This window comes from Macaca mulatta, chromosome 11, assembly GCF_049350105.2.
Source record: "Macaca mulatta isolate MMU2019108-1 chromosome 11, T2T-MMU8v2.0, whole genome shotgun sequence".
NCBI classification, from domain to species: Eukaryota; Metazoa; Chordata; class Mammalia; order Primates; family Cercopithecidae; genus Macaca; species Macaca mulatta.
In genome coordinates, this window is record NC_133416.1 from 58,075,841 (window position 1) to 58,095,878 (window position 20,038).

Genomic DNA, 20,038 nt, shown 5'->3' on the forward strand with positions numbered 1-20,038 from the left:
CCCTAACACCAAAACCAGGAAAGGACATAACCAAAAAAGAAACTACAGACCACTATTCCTGATGAACATAGATGCTAAAACCCTTAACAAAATACTAGCTAACAAAATCCAACAACATATCAAAAAGACAGTCCACCTGCTGGACGCAGTGGCTCACCCCTGTAATCGCAGCACTTTGGGAGGCCAAGGTGGGCAGATCACCTGAGGTCAGGAGTTTGAGACCAGCCTGGCCAACTTGGTGAAACCCTGTCTCTACTAAAATTAGAAAAATTAGCTGGGCATGGTGGCAGGCACCTGTAATCCCAGCTACTTGGGAGGCTGAGGCAGGAGAATTGCTTGAACCCAGGAGGCAGAGGTTGCAGTGAGCCGAGATCGTGCCACTGCACTCCAGCCTGGGTGACAGAGGGAGACTCCCAGCTACTCAGGGGGCTAAGGCAGGAGAATCGCTTGAACCCAGGAGGCAGAGGTTGCAGTGAGCCAAGATTGTGCCACTGCACTGCAGCCTGGGTGACAGAGGGAGATTCCATCTCAAAAAAAAAAAAAAAAAAAGTTAATCCATCATGATCAAGTGGGTTTCACACCAGGGATGCAGAGATGGTTTAACATATACAAGTCAATAAATGTGATACACTACAGACACAGAATTTAAAACAAAAATCACATGATCTTCTCAATAGATGCAGAAAAGGCATTTGGCAAAATCCAGCATCCCTTTATGATTAAAACTCTCAGCAAAATCAGCATACAAGGGATATACCTCGATGTAATAAAAGCCATCTATGACAAACCCACAACCAACATAATACTGAATGGGGAAAAGTTGAAAGCATTCCCTCTGAGAACTGGAACAAGACAAGGATGCCCACTCTCACCTCTCCTCTTCAACATAGTACTGGAAGTCCTAGCCAGAGCAATCAGGCAAGAGAAAAAAATAAAGAGCATCCAAATCAGTACAGAGGAAGTCAAAGTGTCACTGTTTGCTGACAGTATGATCATTTTCCTTGAAAACCCTAAAGACTCCTCTAGAAAGCTCCTAGAACTGATAAAAGAATTCAGCAAGGCCGGGCGTGGTGGCTCACGCCTGTAATCCCAGCACTTTAGGAGGCCGAGGCAGGCAGATCACGAGGTCAGGAGATTGAGACCATCTTGACTAACATGGTGAAACCCCATCTCTGCTAAAAAATACAAAAAATTAGCCAGGCGTGGTGGCAGGTGCCTGTAGTCCCAGCTACTCGGGAGGCTGAGGCAGGAGAATGGTGTGAACCCAGGAGGCGGAGATTGCAGTGAGCCGAGATTGTGTCACTGAGCTCCAGCCTGAGCGACAGAATGAGACTCCCTCTTAAAAAAAAAAAAAAATTCAGCAAAGTTTCTGGATGCAAGATTAATGTACGCAAATCAGTAGCTCTCTTATATACTAACAGCAGGGAATCAAATCAAGAACTCAACCCTTTTTATGATAGTTGCAAAAAAAATGAAATACTTAGGAATATACCTAACAAAGGAGGCAAAAGACCTCTACAGGGAAAACTACAAAACACTGCTCAAAGAAATCATAGATGACACAAACAAATGGAAACACATCCCATGCTTATGGATGGGTAGAGTCAATATTGTGAAAATGACCATACAGTCAAAAGCAATCTACAAATTCAATGCAATCCCCATCAAAATACCACCATCATTCTTCACAGAATTATAAAAAACAATTCTAAAATTCATATGGAACCAAAAAAGAGCCCGCATAGCCACAGCAAGACTAAGCAAAAAGAACAAATCTGGAGGCATCATACGACCTGATTTCAAACTATACTATAAATCCATTGTCACCAAAACAGCATGGTACTGGTATAAAAATAGGCACATAGACCAATGGAACAGAATAGAGAACCCAGAAATAAACCCAAATACTTACAACCGACTGATCTTCAACAAAGCCAACAAAAACATAAAATGGGGAAAAGACACCCTTTTCAACAAATGGTGCTGGAATAATTGGCTAGCCACATGTAGGAGAATGAAACTGGATTCTTGTTGCCTGCTTTATACAAAAATCAACTCAAGATGGATTAAGGACTTTAAATCTAAGACCTGAAAGTATAAAAATTCTAGAAGATAACATTGGAAAAACCCTTCTAGACATTGGCTTAGGCAAGGATTTCATGCCCAAGAACCCAAAAGCAAATGCAATAAAAACAAAGATAAATAGCTGGGACTTAATTAAAGAGCGTTTGCATGGCAAAAGGAACAGTCAGCAGAGTAAACAGACAACCCACAGGGTGGGAGAAAATCTTCACAATCTATACATCTGACAAAGGACTAATATCCAGAATCTGCCACAAACTCAGACAAATTAGCAAGAAAAAAAAATCCCATCAAAAAGTGGGTTAAGGACATGAATAGGCAATTTTCAAAAGAAGATATATAAATGGCCAACAAACATGTAAACATGCTCAACATCACTAATGATCAGGGAAATGCAAATCAAAACCACAATGCAATACCACCTTACTCCTTCAAGAATGGTCATAATCAAAAAATTAAAAAAGAAAAAACAAAAAAAAAAAACAGTAGATGTTGCCATGGATGTAGTAATCAGGGAATGCTTCCACACTTCTGGTGAGAATGTAAACTAGTACAGCCACTATGGAAAACAGGGTGGAGATTCCTTAAAGAACTAAAAGTAGAACTGCCATTTGATCCAGCAATCCCACTACTAGGTATCTACCCAGAAGAAAAGAAGTCATGGTACAAAAAAGAAACTTGCATGCACATATTTATAGCAGCACAATTAGCAATTGCAGAATCGTGGAACCAACCCAAATGCCCATCAATCAACTAGTGGATAAAGAAACTGTATATATATATACACACACACACACACATATATATATACACACACACACATACATATGATTGAATGCTACTCAGCCATAAAAAGGAATGAATTAATGGCATTTGCAGCGACCTGGATGAGATTGGAGACTATTATTCTAAGTGAAGTAACTCAGGAATTGAAAACCAAACATCATATATTCTCACTGATATGTGGGAGCTAAGCTATGATGATGCAAAGGCATATCAATGATACAATGGACTTTGGGGATTCAGGGGAAAGGGTGGGAGGGAGGCAAGGGATAAAAGTCTACAAATAGGGTGCAGTGTATACTGCTCAGGTGATGGTTGCACCAAAATCTCACAAATTACCACTAAAGAATTTATTCTTGTAACCAAACACCACCTGTACCCCAATAAGCTGTGGAAAAATAAATAAAATAGAAAAGAAAGTCAAAAGACAATGAAATATCTTCAAAATGCTGAGAGAAAATAACTATGAGCCTACAATTGTATATCCAGCAAAAGTATCATTCAAGAATATCTGTGAACAAAAAGTGAATTTACTACCAACAGTCTTTCACCAAGGAAGTAAAAGAAATATCAGAAAGAAAGTAAATGATGCTAAAAGGGAGGTATAAGATGTAAGACAGAACAGAGAAAGTCATGGATAATATATAGGTAAATGTAAATAAACATTGTCTGTACACAACAGTTGTTCTCACTTGGGCATAATTTTGCCCCCAGGGAACATTTGGTAACATATCTGGAGAAAATTTTCGGATGTTAAAACTAGGCAAGGGATAAGTTTGCTACTGGTATCTGCCTAACATACTTCAATGCACAGTATAGTTCTCCCATCTCCCAAACAAAGAACTGTTTGGCGCAAAATGTCAGTAGTGGCAAGACAGAAACCTTGGAATCATTAAAAATAATGTCTAAGTTGTGGGGAGAAGGCAGGTATCAGAGTCAAAGTGGTTTCAGTTCCCTGTATTATTCAGGAGAAGTATTTAAATACTGATTAACATTATATTTGTTACACATAAATTTTAGTAACAGTAATAAATTCCTAAAAGGAAAAAAATTACGATAACTGGCTCAAGAAGAAACAAATATCTGAATAGACTTGTAACAAGTACATAAATATAATTAGTAATTTAAAGTCTTCCCATTTAAAAAAAAACCCAAGCCCAGTTGACTTCACAAGTGAATTATATCAAATATTTAAAGAAGAGATAGTTCTAATATTACACACTCAGAAAATAGAGAAGGGAGTATTTCCCAGATAGTTATGTAAGCCTAGTATTATTATCCTGATACCAAACCAAAGACATTACAAGAAAACTACAGAGAAACAGCTTTCATGAATACAGACTCAAAAATCATCAACAAAATGTTAGCAAACTGAATACAGCAACATATTAAAAAGGATTATATACACTACCTAGTGGAATTTCTTTCAAAAATGCAAGGTTGGTTTTACATCTGAAAATCAATAAAATAAAGCCTATATTAATAAAAGATAAAAATGACAAGATCACTGCAAATGATGTGGAAAATATATTTGATAAAATCCAACACCATTCTAAGTTTAAAAATTCTCAAAAGAAATAGCAATAAGAAGTCCTAGCCATAGCAATCAGGCAAGAGAAAGAAATAAAAGGTACCCAAATAGGAAAAGAAGCCAAACTATCTGTCTTCACTGATGGTGTGATTCTAGAAAACCCTAAAGACTCCACCAAAAGGTTCCTGAAACTGATAAATGACTTCAGTAAAGTTCCAGGATACAAAATAAATGTACAAAAATCAGTAGCATTTCTATACATCAATAACATTCAAGTTGAGAGCCAAATCAAGAATGCGATATCATTTACAATAGCCACACATGCCAAAAAAACAAAAAACAAACAAGCAACAACAACAACAACAAAAAAACCTCATAGGAATACATCTAACCAAGGAGGCGAAAGATCTCTATAAGGAGAACTGCAAAACACTGCTGAAAGAAATCATAGATGACACAGAAAAATGGGAAACATTCCATGTTCATAGACAGGAAAAATCAATATCATTAAAATGTCCATACTGCCCAAATCAATCTATAGATTCAATGATATTCCTATCAAGCTACCAATGTCATTTTTTCACAGGACTAGAAAAAACTATTCTAAAATTTATATGGAACCCAAAAAGAGCCCAAATAGCCAAGGCAATCTTAAGCAAAAAGAACAAAGCTGGAAACATCACATTACCCAACTTTAAACTATACTATAACACTACAGTAACACTGGGCATGGTGACTCTTGCCTATAATCCCAGCACTTTGGGAGGCCGAGGTGGGCAGATCACTTGTGGTCAGGAGTTTGAGACCAGCCTGGCCAATATGTTCCAACCCCATCTCTAAAAATTAGCAGGGCATGGTGGCACACAGCTACAATCCCAGCTACTTGGGAGGCTGAGGCAGGAGAATCACTTGAACCTGGGAGGGGAGGTTGCAGTGAGCTGAGATCATGCCACTGTATTTGAGCCTGGGTGACAGAGCAAGACTCCATCTCAAAAAAAAAAAAAAAAAAAAAAAGACTACAGTAACTAAAACAGCATGGTATTGTTACAAAAACAGACACATAGACCAATAGAACAGAATAGACATCCCAGAAATAAAGCCACACACCATCTGATCTTTAACAAAGTCAATGGGGAAAGAACTCCCTGTTCAATAAATGGTGCTGGGATAGCTGGCTAGCCATATGCAGAAGAATGAAACCAGACCTCTATCCTATCACCATATGCAAAAATTAACTCGAAATAGGTTACAGATTCAAATGTAAGACCTCAAGCTATAAGAATCCTAGAAGAAAACCCAAGAAATGCCATTCTGGACATTGACCTTGGGAAAGAGTTTATGACTAAGTCCTCAAAAGCAATTGCAACAAAAATAAAAATTGACAAGTGGGAACTAATTAAAATGAAAAATTTCTGCACAGCAATAGAAACTATCAACAGAGAAAACAGACAACCTACAGAATGAGAGAAAATACTTGCAAGCTATGTGTCCTATAAAGGTCTAATATCCGGAATCTGTAAGGAACTTAAACAATTGAACAGGCCAAAAACCAATTAACCCCATTAAAAAATAGGCAAAAGACATGAATGGATACTTCTCAAAAGACATACAAGCAGCCAACAACATAGAAAAAATATTCAACATCACTAATCATCAGAGAAATGCAAATCAAAATCACAAGGAGATACTATCTCACACCAATCAGAATGGCTATTGTTAAAAAAAGCCAAAAAACACATGCTGCCAAGGCTGCCAAGAGAAAGGAATGCTTACACACTACTGGTGGGAATAGAAATTAGTTCCGCCTCTGTGGAAAGCAGTTTGGAGATTTCTCAAAGAATTTAAACCAGAATCACCATTGGACCCAGCAATCCTATTACTGTGTATATATCCAAAGGAATATAAATCATTTTACCAAAAAGACGTATGCACTCCTGTGTTCATCGCAGCACTATTTGCAATAGCAAAGACATGGAATCAACCAAGGTGCCCATCAACAATAGACTGGATAAAGAAACTGTGGTACATATGCACCACAGAATACTATACAGCCATAAAAAAAAAGCAGAATCATGTCCTTTGCAGCAGCGTGAATGGAGTTGGAGGCCCTTATCCTAAGTGAATTAACACAGGAACAGAAAACCAAGTACTGCATGTTCTCACTTACAAGTGGGAGGTAAATAGTGGGTACTCATGAACATAAAGGTGGTCACAAAAGACACCAGGGACTACTAGAAGAGGATGGGAGGGAGGGGGCCAAGGGCCAAAAAACTAATTTGGGGGTACTATGCTCAGTATATGTGTTCAATTATGCCCTGGGTGACAAGATCAGTAGTACCCAAAATCTCAGCATCAGGCATGTATCTAGGTAACACGTATCTCCTGAATCTAAAATAAAAGTTGAAATTATTTTTTTAAAAAAAGAAATAGCAATAGAAGGAAGCTTAAACTGATGAAGAGCATCTATAAAGAATAAGCTAACCATCCTACTTAATGGTAAAAGAATGAATGCTTTCCCTATAAAATCAGGAACACAGCAAGGATTTTAGCCAGTGCAATAGGCAAGAAAAAGACATTAAAGGCACACAAATTGGAAATCAAAAAGGGAAACTTTATTCACAGATGACATGATTCTGTAAATGTAGAAATGCTGAAGGAATCTACAAAACAATCTAGTAAAACAAGTTCATTGAGGTTACAGGAAAAATCAATCATATGTCTATACTCACAATAAACTATCTGAAAACAAAATTTAAGAACACAATTCTATTCATAATAGCGTTTATTTTTTTATTTTTATTTTTTGAGACAGAGTCTCACTCTTTCACCCAGGTTGGAGTGCAATGGTGCAATCTCAGCTCGGTGCAATCTCCGCCTCCCAGGTTTAAGCGATTCTCATGCCTCAGCCTCCTGAGTAGCTGGGATTACAGGTGTGCGCCACCATGCCCGGCTAAGTTTTGTATTTTTAGTAGAGAGGGGGTTTCACCATGTTGGCCAGGCTGGTCTCAAACTCCTGGCCTCAAGTGATCCATCCGCCTGCCTTGGCCTCCCAAAGTGCTGGGATTACAGACATTAGCCACCGCACCCAGCTGATAATAGCATGTAAAATAATGAATAATTAGGAACAGATTTAACAAAAGATGTGTAAGACTTGTACAATGAAACCTACAAAAACATTACTTAGAGAAATTAAAGAAGACCTAAAATAAATGGAGACTCATACTACATTCATGGGTCAGAAGACTCAATGTTGTTAATAAGGCAATTATTCACAGATTGGCCTATAAAATGCCAGTTGGATTTTTCATGCAAACTAACAAGCCAATCCTGAAATCTATATGGAAAGGCAAGGGATCTAGAATAGCCAAAATTATTTTGGGGAAAAAAACTGAAGGAGTTACACTATCTGATTTCAAAACATATTATAAAACTACAGCAATTAACACATTGGTGTAAAGACAGACCTGTAGAGGCTGGGAGTGGTGGTTCATGCCTGTAATCCCAGCATTTTGGGAGACCAAGGCAGGAGAATCGCGAGAGCTCAGGAATTTAAAGATCGGCCTGTGCAATACGGTGAGCCCCGATCTCTGCAAAAATAAAAATAAACCAGGTGTGGTGGTGTGCAGCCACAGTCCCAGCTACTTGGAAGGTTGAGGCAGGAAGATCACTTGAACCCAAGAGTTTGAGGCTTCAGTGAGTCGTGATCATGCCACTGCACTCTAGTCTTTGGGTAACACGAGACCATCTCTAAAAAAATTTAATGTTTAAAAGATAGACGGTAGATTATTGGAACACAACATAGAGGGGAAAAAACCCCTTATATTTATGGCCATTTTCACAACAGTGCCAAGACAATATAATGGAAAACAGTCTTTTCAACAAACTATGCTAGGACAACCGGATATCCTTATGCCACACACACACAAAAAAAACCCTCGGAGTTTTGCTCCATACTGTATTCAATAGTGGTACAATCTGAATGTTTGTGTCCATCCAAAATTCATATGTTGAAATCCTAACTCCTAAGGTGATGATATTAGGAGGTAGGGCCTTTTGAGAGGGCAGAGCTCTCATCAGCAAGATCGGCGCCCTTATAAAAGAGGCCGAAAGAACTGCCTTGCCCGTCCACCACGTAAGGATACAGCTGAAAGTCACAATTTATGAACCAGAAAATGGCCCTAATCAGACACCGAATCTGCCAGTGCCTTGATCTTCAATTTCAGCATCCAGAACTGTGAGAAATAAATTCCTGTTGTTTATTAAGCAACTGTTTATAAGCAGTCTATGATATGTTTTAGGAGCACCAAGAGACTTAGAGAAATAATTAACTCAAAATGGATCACAGACCTAAGTATAAGAGCTACAGTTGTAAGACTTCTAGGAAAAAAGCAAAGAGAAAAGTCTTTGAGTCGTTGGGTCGTTGGGTTAGGCAATGATTTCTTAGGACACTAAAAGCACAACCATTAATAAAAATAAAAATGATAAATTGGACTTCATCAAAATTTAAACATATATCCTCTTCAAAAGCCACCATTAAGAAAATCAATGGAAAAAGAGCTGCAAATATCTCCAGCAGTGTATAAAACATGATAATACATCATAACCAACTGGCTTTTTGCCAGGAATGTAAATGCTAATTTGACATATTATCATTCTGAAAACCCTTTCCTTATTTTTTGTTGCATGCATTTCCATTTCAATATGAAATTAATAATTTTATTGGACTCCCTGAACCAAAATGATGTAAAGTAAAATATGTGGTTTATTAAGAAGGGTCTGACTAGAAAATAAGGTTGGAAGTAGTCATGTGTGAATTGTTATCATTAATGAGAATTTGTAAAGAAAAATTTGTTTTAAGGCCAGGCAAAGTGGCTAACGCCTGTAATCCCTAAACTTTGGGGGTCTGAGGCAGGTGGATCGCTTGAGCTCAGGAGTTTGAGACCAACCTGAGCAATATGGTAAAACCCCATCTGTAAAAAAAATACCAAAAAACGAGCAGGGCATGGTGGCATACGCCTGTAGTCCCAGCTACTCAGGAGGCTGAAGTGGGAGGATCGCTTGAGGCCCATGAGGTTGAGACTGTAGTAAGCTGTGATTGTGTCACTGCACTCCAGCCTGAGCAAAAAAGCAAGAGCCTGCCTCAAAAAGATAAAAAATAAATTGGATAAAGATTTGAAAAGATGGCCGGGCGCGGTGGCTTAAGCCTGTAATCCCAGCACTTTGGGAGGCCGAGACGGGTGGATCACAAGGTCAGGAGATCGAGACCATCCTGGCTAACACGGTGAAACCCCGTCTCTACTAAAAAATACAAAAAACTAGCAGGGCGAGGTGGCGGGCGCCTGTAGTCCCAGCTACTCGGGAGGCTGAGGCAGGAGAATGGTGTAAACTCGGGAGGCGGAGCTTGCAGTGAGCTGAGATCCGGCCACTGCACTCCAGCCTGGGCGACAGAGCGAGACTCCGTCTCAAAAAAAAAAAAAAAAAAAAAAAAAAAGATTTGAAAAGATAAGTCATCATAGTATTTGCAGAAACAAAAAAGATTTGAAAACACATTTCACCAAGGTAGATATACAAATGGCTAATAGTACATGAAAAATTGTTAACACTGGCTGGGTACAGTGGCTCATACCTGTAATCTCAGTGTTTTGGGAGGCCAAGGTGAAAGTATCACTTGCAGCCAGGAGTTTGAGACCAACAACAAAGCAAGATCTCGTTGCTATAAAAATTAGCTAGGCACAGTGGTATATGCCTGTAGTCCCAGCTACTTGAGAGGCTAACACAGGAGGGTCACTTGAACTTAGGAGCTCAAGGCTGCAGTGAGCTATGATCACTGTACTGCACTCCAGCATGGGTGACACAGCAAGACCTCATTTCAAATATATATTTATGTTAACATCCTTGAAACCTCAATGAGATGCCACTATGCAACTACTAGAATGATTATAATCCAAAAGACTAACAAATCAAGTGTTAGCAAGGATGTGGAGAAACTGGAACCCTTATACATTGCTGAGGAGAATGTAAAATGGTAAAGCCACTTAGGAAAACAGTTTGACAGTTCCTTGAGGAGTTAAATATGGACTTACCGTGTTAAGCATAGTTACCATATGACCTAGCAATTCCACTCCTGGATATCTACCAAAGACAAATGAAAACATGTCCACACAAAAACTTAAGAATGCTCATCATAGCATTATTAATAACTCACCAAACTGGAAACAATCCAAAGTCCACCAACTAGTGAATGGATATACAAAATATGATATATCTGTTCAACAAAACACTATCCAACAACAAAAAGGAAGAAAACTATCCTGCAAAATAGATGAACCTTGAAAACATTGGTATATGGCTAAATGAAGGAAGCTGTATACAAAAAGACTACAAATGTATGATTCCATTTATACAAAATTTCAAGAAAAGGCAAACCTATAGAGACAGAAATCAGTTTTTTTTTTATTTTTTGTTTTTTTTTTTTTTGAGACAGAGTTTTGCTCTTGTTGCCCAGGCTGGAGGGCAGTGGCGCGATCTCAGCTCACCACAACCTCTGCCTCCCAGGTTCAAGCGATTCTCCTGCCTCAGCCTCCCGAGTACCTGGGATTACAGGCATGCACCACCATGCCTGGCGAATTTTTTGTATTTTTAGTAGAGATGGGGTTTCTCCACGTTGGTCAGGCTGGTCTCGAACTGCTGACCTCAGGTAATCTGCCCACCTCAGCCTCCCAAAGTGCTGGGACTATAGGCATGAGCCACTGCGCCCAGCCAGTCATTTCTTAAGTGTGGGGCTGGCGCTGGGAACTGATTACAAGTGAGCATAGGAGGACTCTGTAGGTGAAGGAAATACTCTAAAATTGGATTGTGGTGCTGGTATAAATTTACCAGAAATCATTGGTACAATACAACTGCATTGGTACAATGTGTGATATTCATGTTATGTAAATTAAACCCTGATAAAGCTGTAAAAAAATGACAAAAGGGTAAGCTTTTTAACATCACACATTTGGAGAATTCAAAACTACTAAATGATTCATATGTCAAAGATGAAATCATAATAATTTTAAATACTTAGAATTGAACAATAATGTATATGGCACATAGTAAAACTTGAGAGCTGCAGGTAGAGGTAAAACATAAAATTTAAAGTTTTAGAAATATATATTTTTAGTTTGAGACTGGGCGCAGTGGCTCAGGCCTGTAATCCCAGCACTTTGGGAGGCCGAGACGGGCAGATCACAAGGTCAGGAGTTCGAGATCAGCCTGGCCAACATGGTGAAACCCCGTCTCTACTAAAAATACAAAAAATTAGGTGGGCGTGGTGGCGCGAGCCTGTAATCCTAGCTACTTGGGAGGCTGGAGCAGGAGAATCACTTGAACCCAGGAGGTGGAGGTTGCAGTGAGCCAAGATCACGCCACTGCACTCCAGCCTGGGCAACAGGCTGAGACTCCACCTCAAAAAAAAAAAAAAAAAAAAAAAAAAAAAAATATATATATATATATATATATATATATATATATAGTTTGAATCATATGGAAAAGCAAATATTTGACCTAGTATTGAAGAATAAAGTCTGAACACTGTGAATTCAAAGTCTAACTTTTTTAAAGTTTAAATAAACATTGCAGTGGCCAAGTACAGTGGTTCACACCTGTAATCCCAACACTCTGGGAGGCCAATGTGGGAGAATTGCTTGGGCTCAGGAGTTCAAGACCAGCCTGGGCAACAGAGCAAGACCCCATCTCTCTTTAAAAAAGAAAAAAAAAGAATATTACAGCCAGGCATGGTGGTATATGTCTGTAGTCTCAGCTACTATGAAGGGAGACTAAAAAAAGACAGAACATTCTAAACCCATAGAAAGCAGAAAAAAAGAAATAAAGGTAAGCACAACAATTAATGAATAGAAAATAGAAAAGAGAAAACCAACAAGCCAAAATCCAGTTTTCTGAAAAAACAACAAACCGCTGGTAAGACTGATGGCAAAAGGAAAGAAGGCACAAAAACGAATTAATATTATGAACTAACATATAGCACAGTACTTTTTAAAATGTTATACTGTAAATTTTAGTACTTAGACAAAATGAATAAATTCCTTTGTAAACAACCAAAACTGAAATTAACAAATTGACTAAATATGAAAATGGTAACTAGCCCAAACTGAAATTAATACATTGACTAAATATGAAAATGGTAACTAACCAAAATTGACCAAACATGAAATGGAAATCCTCTATAGTCCTATAAAGTGTAAAAGAATTGAATCAGTAATTAGGTTTTTTCAAAAATAAAAAACCAGAACTCAGAACAAAAGAGCCCACATTGCCAAGACAATCCTAAGCCAAAAGAACAAAGCTGGAGACATCATGCGACCTGACTTCAAACTATACTACAAGACTACAGTAACCAAAACAGCATGGTACTGGTACCAAAACAGAGATCTAGATCAATGGAACAGAACAGAGCCCTCAGAAATAATACCACATATCTACAACCATCTGATCTTTGACAAACCTGACAAAAATAAGAAATGGGGAAAGGATTCCCTATTTAATAAACGGTGCTGGGAAAACTGGCTAGCCATATGTAGAAAGCTGAAACTGGATCCCTTCCTTACACCTTATACAAAAATTAATTCAAGATGGATTAAACACTTAAATGTTAGATCTAAAACCATAAAAACCCTAGAAGAAAACCTAGACAATACCATTCAGGACATAGGCATGGGCAAGGACTTCATGTCTAAAACACCAAAAGCAATGGCAATAAAAGTCAAAACTGACAAATGGGATCTAATTAAACTAAAGAGCTTCTGCACAGCAAAAGAAACTACCATCAGAGTGAACAGGTAACCTAGAGAATGGGAGAAAATCTTTGCAATCTACTCATCTGACAATGGGCTAATATCCAGAATCTACAAAGAACTCAAACAAATTTACAAGAAAAAAAAAACCCCATCAAAAAGTGGGCAAAGGATATAAACAGACACTTCTCAAAAGAAGACATTTATGCAGCCAACAGACACATGAAAAAATGCTCATCACCACTGGCCATCAGAGAAATGCAAGTCAAAACCACAATGATATACCATCTCACACCAGTTACAATGGCGATCATTAAAAAGTCAAGAAACAATGGCCGGACGCGGTGGCTCACGCCTGTAATCCCAGCACTTTGGGAGGCTGAGACGGGCGGATCATGAGGTCAGGAGATCGAGACCATCCTGGCTAACACGGTGAAACCCCGTCTCTACTAAAAAATACAAAAAACTAGCCGGGCGAGGTGGCGGGCGCCTATAGTCCCAGCTACTCGGGAGGCTGAGGCAGGAGAATGGCGTGAACCCGGGAGGCGGAGCTTGCAGTGAGCTGAGATCCGGCCACTGCACTCCAGCCTGGGTGACAGAGCGAGACTCCGTCTCAAAAAAAAAAAAAAAAAAAAAAAAAAAAAGTCAAGAAACAACAGGTGCTGGAGAGGATGTGGAGAAATAGGAACACTTTTACACTGTTGGTGGGACTGTAAACTAGTTCAACCACTATGGAAGACAGTGTGGCAATTCCTCAAGGATCTAGAACTAGCAATACCATTTGACCCAGCCATCCCCTTACTGGGTGTATACCCAAAGGATTATAAGTCATGCTGCTATAAAGACACATGCACACATATGTTTATTGTGGCACTATTCACAATAGCAAAAACTTGGAACCAACCCAAATGTCCATCAATGATAGACTGGATTAAGAAAATGTGGCACATATATACCATGGAATACTATGCAGCCATAAAAAAGGATGAGTTCATGTCCTTTGTAGGGACATGGATGAAGCTGGAAACCATCATTCTCAGCAAACTATCACAAGGACAAAAAACCAAACACTGCATGTTCTCTCTCACTCATAGGTGGGAATTGAATAATGAGAACAGTTGGACACAGGAAAGGGAACATCACACAATGGGGCCTGTCATGGGGTGAGGAGAGGGCGGATGGATAGCATTAGGAGATATACCTGATGTAAATGATGAGTTAATGGGTGCAGCACACTAACATGACACATGTGTACATATGTAACAAACCTGCACATTGTGCACATGTACCCTAGAACTTAAAGTATAATAAAAAAAAAAACTAGAGGAAGATTATTTAAATTATATACATATGCTTCCAAAGAATACAAAAGGAAGGAATATACTCCATGTCAGTGTATGAGAATAATCCTATTATTGATTCCAAAATCAAGTAATCGTAGTAAGAGAAAGCCCAATGTTATAAATGCAGACATTCCAAACAAATTATTAGTAATAACATACTACATCTATAAAGTAGATTATAGATAGAATTGATGGTCAGGTACAGTGGCTCACATCTGTCATCTCAGCACTCTGGGAGGCCAAATTAGGAGGCCAGGAGTTCAAGACCAGCTTGAGCAACATACTGAGACACTGTTTCTACAAAAAAACTAAAAAATTATCTGAGCATAGTGGTGCACACCCATAGTCCTAGCTACTCAAGAGGCTGAGGCAGAAGGATCACATGAGCCCAGGAGGCTGAGGCTGCGGCAACCTATGATTGTGCCACTACACTAGGCACCAGCCTAGGCAACAGAGCAGGGCCCTGGTTCAAAAAAATAATAGAATTAATCATAACCAAATTAGGTTTATCTCAGGAATCCAAGGGTGGTTTAAAATTAGAAGTCAGCCAACTGTGGTGGTTCACACCTGTAATTCCAACACTTTGAGAGGCCAAGGCAGGAGAATTGCGTGGGCCCAGGAGTTCAAGAATGGCCTGGACAATATAGCAAGACCTCAACTCTACAAAAAATTTAAAAATTAGCTGGGCATGGTGGTGTGTGCCTGTAGTCCCAGCTACTTGGAAAGCTGAGGAGGGAGGATTACTTGAACCCAAGAATCAGAGGTTGCAGTGAGTACGTCACTGCACTCCAGCCTGGGTGACACAGTGAGACTCTGTCTCAAAAAATAAATAAATAATAATGAAATAAAATAAAATTGGAAGTCTCAGCTGGGTGCAGTGGCTCATGCTTGCAATCCCAGCCCTTTGGGAGGCCAAGGTGGCAGGATCACTTGAAGCCAGGAGTTTGAGACCAGCCTGGGCAACACAGCAAGACCCTATCCCTACCAAAAATAACAATTAGCTGGGCATGGTGGCACATGCCCGTAGTCCCAGCTACTTGGGAGGTTGAGGCGGAAGGATTGCTTGAACCCAGGAGTTTGAGGTTGCAGTGAGCTAATTGTGCCACTGCACTCTGCGGCCCAGACAACAGGGCGAGACCCTGTCTCAAAAATAATAATATAAATAAAATTAGAAGTCTCTTGATGTAATTCATCACAGATTGGTTAAAGGATAAAAAAATGTTATCTGAACACATGCAGTAGAAGCGTTGTTAGAAACTCTTAACAGTCTAGACATAGAAGGGAATTTCCTTAACCTAATTAAGGTTATTGACCTCTAAACTACTACAAACATCATTACAGTAAAACATTCCTTTAAAGTCAGGAACAATTTCTCCACTTGTATTCAATATTGTAGAAGTCCTACCAGGTGTGTTAATACTAGAAAAAGATGGGCACACAACTTACAAAGGAAATAACAAAATATTCATTAGTCACAGATGATGTAATTAAAATAGGCTCTAAAATCCATTGGAATTAACAGAGTTTAGTAATACAGCCAGTATAAGACCATATACAAAATCTATTCTATTTCTGTACACTAGCAGTAATTTTAAAACAGCCTCCCAGAGTGCTGGGATGACACACAAGGATGACTATAACTAAAAAGCTAGACAATAACAAGCCTTGATGAGGATGTGAAGAATTTGGAACCCTCATACTTTGCTAGTGGGAATATACAAAGGCGCATCTGGCCAGGCGTGGTAGCTCACACCTGTAATCCTAGTACTTTGGGAGGCCGAGGTGGGTGGATCGCTTGAAGTCAGGAGTTCGAGAACAGCCTGGTCAACATGGTGAAACCCCATGTCTACTAAAACTACAAAAATTAGTTGGGCATAATGGTGAGTGCTCAGGAGTCTGAGGCAGGAGGATCGCTTGAACCCGGGAGGCGGAGTTTGCAGTGAGCCGAGATCACGCCTCTGCACTGTAGCCTGGGCGACAGAGCGAGACGCCATCTCAAAAATTAAAAAAAAAAAAAAAAAAAAATTAGCCAGGTGTGGTGTTGCGCACCTGTAATCCCAGTTACTCGGGAGGCTGAGGCACAAGAGTGGCTGGCACCCAGGAGGCAGAGGTTGCAGTGAGCCGAGGTCACATCACTGCACTCCAGCCTGGGCAATAGATCAAGACCCTATCTCAAAAACAAACAAACATTTAGGTAAACATTCTACAATCTTCCTAGGCATACATACATATTCATACACATACATATGAATATATTTTTACATAATTATTGAATCAGTCACTTTGGAAAGAAAACTTATAAAATGTTGGTTATAAAACACCAACATTTAAATCACTGTGGGGCCGGGTGCAGTGGCTCACGCCTGTAATCCCAGCACTTTGGGAGGCCGAGACGGGCGGATCACGAGGTCAGGAGATCGAGACCATCCTGGCTAACACGGTGAAACCCCGTCTCTACTAAAAATACAAAAAAAATAATAATAATAAATCACTGTGAAAATGTCTGTGCTCCAAGATAACTTACTGGTATTTTTTGTTAACAGGTAACGTTACCAATATTTTACAAGACGCAGAAGTGCATTATATTTCTCGAGAGATGTGTAATTCTGAGAGGAGTTATGGGGGAATAATTCCCAACACTTCATTTTGTGCAGGTGACGAAGATGGAGCTTTTGATACTTGCAGGGTAAGACCAAGTAATTTTCCTTTAAAATATTTTCTGAAGCCAGAAGGGAACTTGTCAAACAAGGCCTTTGATAACTTTCTGGTGGTCTTAATTATCAGGCCTAAAAATACTAAATTATTTTTTCTCCTTTTTAACTATTTCAACAATCCAAATCTTCTTGGTTCCTGATTCCATGGTTTCTACTATCATCGGGGTCAACCATAGGCAGAATTTACCTTGAATCCTTTTTTTAAATCATTGACTTTGAGATATAATTCACCTACTTAAAAGTGTACAGCTCAATTTTTTTTTTTTTAAATAGTCTCGCTTTGTCACCCATGCTGGAGTGCAGTGACACAATCTCTGTTCACTGCAACCTCTGCCTCCCAGGTTCTAGTGATTCTCATTCCTCAGCCTCCTATGTAACTGGAAAGACAGGCGCACATCACCATGCCTGGATATTTTTTTTCGTATTTTCAGTAAAGATGGGGCTTCACCTTGTTGACCAGGCTGGTCCCGAACTCCTGACCTCAAGTGATCTGCCCACCTTGGCCTCCCAAAGTGCTGGGATTACAGGCGTGAGCCTCTGCGCCCAGCCTGTTACTGTCTTTTTTTTTATAATACATCCTTGTGGGTGTGAAGTGCTATCTCATAGTGGTTTTAATTTGCATTTCCTTAATGACTAATGATGTTGAGCATTTTTGCATGTATTTATTAGCCATTCATATGGCTTCTTTATAGAATGTCTATTTGGATCCCTTCCTCATTTTTAAATTGAGTTGTCTTTTTATCACTGAATTATAAGCCATTTTCATATATTCTGGATACAAGTCCCTTACCAGATATATAATGTACATAATTTTTCTCCCATTCTGTAGACTGTTTTTTCACTTTTCTGAGGTTATCATTTGCAGCACAAATGTTAATTTTTTAAAGAAGTACAATTGATCCATTTTTTGTTTTGTCTCATGCTTTTTTACTCTTCCTTTATTCCTCTTTTCTTGTTTCCAAATCTACTAGTCCTTCACTCCTGAGTACCCCACGCTCTCACCTTTTCCTACTCATTCTCATTTCTGCAATCTAAAGTTTATCTTTCCTGTGTCCTTTTCCTTAAAAATCTTGCTGAGTAAAATAGTAAAGAATCCATTCTAATTGGATTGCATTCCTAGGCCAAACATCCTCCTCATCAAAAAATAATTATTCAATGCCTGCCTTGTATAGAGAATTGGAAACAGTTATCTCAGTGTCCTTGTTGTTTTGAGTGCATTAACAGGCCTTAGTAACAGTGTTGGGTGCATTCATAATTTTGTATAGACTATGAAAGTGACTGTCATTTATAATACTACTGAGAGGCTTTGCCATTTATGCTTATTTTGCTGCACTAGCCATTGTCAGCACTTAGAAACTTGTCATCTCTTGCAAGATGCCAGTTTACTCCTCTCCTTGGCAAGCAAACCACACACATGCCTAAAAGAATCCTTCATACATCTTAGAGTTATACTTTCCACACACAGTATTAAGCAAGAGAATATTCTAAAAATAGACAGTTTTTACAATATTTTACATACTTCCTAAATTATATTTCCCCTGAATAATTGTATTTAAAAATCCAAACAATTTGATTTATAATATTCTGGCTCAAAACTAGGCAGATGAGACGTTTATCTACCAGCTGTATGGTTCCTCCAAATACCTGGGCAAAACTGAATTCCTCCTGTTTGAGTTGGAAGATTAAGCTCAAAATCTATGATCTTTATAAGTTGGGGGTATATTGAAAACATGTATTTATATAAATGTATGTTTGATGTAAATAATTTATTCCAGAATTACTGTTGCTTGAAGAATACTAGAAGTAACAAACACTATTTTGGGACTTTTTTGACAGGGTGACAGTGGTGGACCATTAATGTGCTACTTACCAGAATATAAAAGATTTTTTGTAATGGGAATTACCAGTTACGGACATGGCTGTGGTCGAAGAGGTTTTCCTGGTATCTATATTGGGCCATACTTCTACCAAAAGTGGCTGACAGAGCACTTCTTCCACGCAAGCACTCAAGGCATACTTACTATAAATATTTCACATGGCCAGATTCTTATAGCTTTATGTTTTGTCATCTTACTAGCAACAACATAAAGACACTCTGAAGGCTTTCATATCTTTATTTTGCATTGTGTCCCTTTCTATGTTCTGCATAATGAAAATCATTTATTCTTCTAGCAATTAATTGCCTACATAGAGTTCTCATGTCAACATTTTATGGGCTATAACTATTGTGACAGATATACCACTGTAATTTTGCCACTGAATCACATGCTTCCTTGAAATATCTTGATTGTTTTATTTTATAATCATAATTCTGTATCTGGAATACTCATAGAGTTTGTACAAAATATTCAGTTAAACATATATTTTATGTGTATAAATGCCAAATAATAGTTTATAATTAAAATGAAAGCTTATTTGGTTAATCAAAATTCTTTCCTTCTTAGATTTTATTCTAAAACATGTTTGTATGATTTTTTTCGAATTATAATCTTGGTTCCAATTCTTGAAGTATATTTAGAGAAACAAGTATTTACCTGTTATTTAAATTCTAATTAAAACCATTTATTTAATATCAGCACTTCATTTCCTCTGCCAACAGAGAACTATAGTATACACACCCCCAAATAATTTACTTTTTATTTAGAAATTTATGACTTTTTTCCAGCATTATAACCTACTTTCTAAACTTTATTTTCTTGAAGCCCACACTAAAATTTTGTATCCCATCGGGCCTCTGAATTAACTGTGAGAAGCAACTAGAAAGCGTGCCGGGTAAAAGCGGGACACCAACCT

The 20,038-nt window shown here is 38.6% G+C and overlaps 1 protein-coding gene across 1 annotated transcript in view; it reads left to right on the forward strand.

Moving 5' to 3' along the window:
• The window catches only part of TMPRSS12 (transmembrane serine protease 12), a 46,091-nt gene extending 26,388 nt beyond the window's left edge, over positions 1–19,703 (forward strand). The window contains exons 4-5 of the mRNA XM_015151718.3: positions 17,075–17,217; positions 19,082–19,703. Of these exons, the coding sequence (XP_015007204.1) occupies positions 17,075–17,217; positions 19,082–19,333 (395 nt within the window). The 3' untranslated portion in view covers positions 19,334–19,703. The remainder of the gene's footprint in view (positions 1–17,074; positions 17,218–19,081) is intronic.
• The last annotated feature ends 335 nt before the right edge of the window (positions 19,704–20,038 follow it).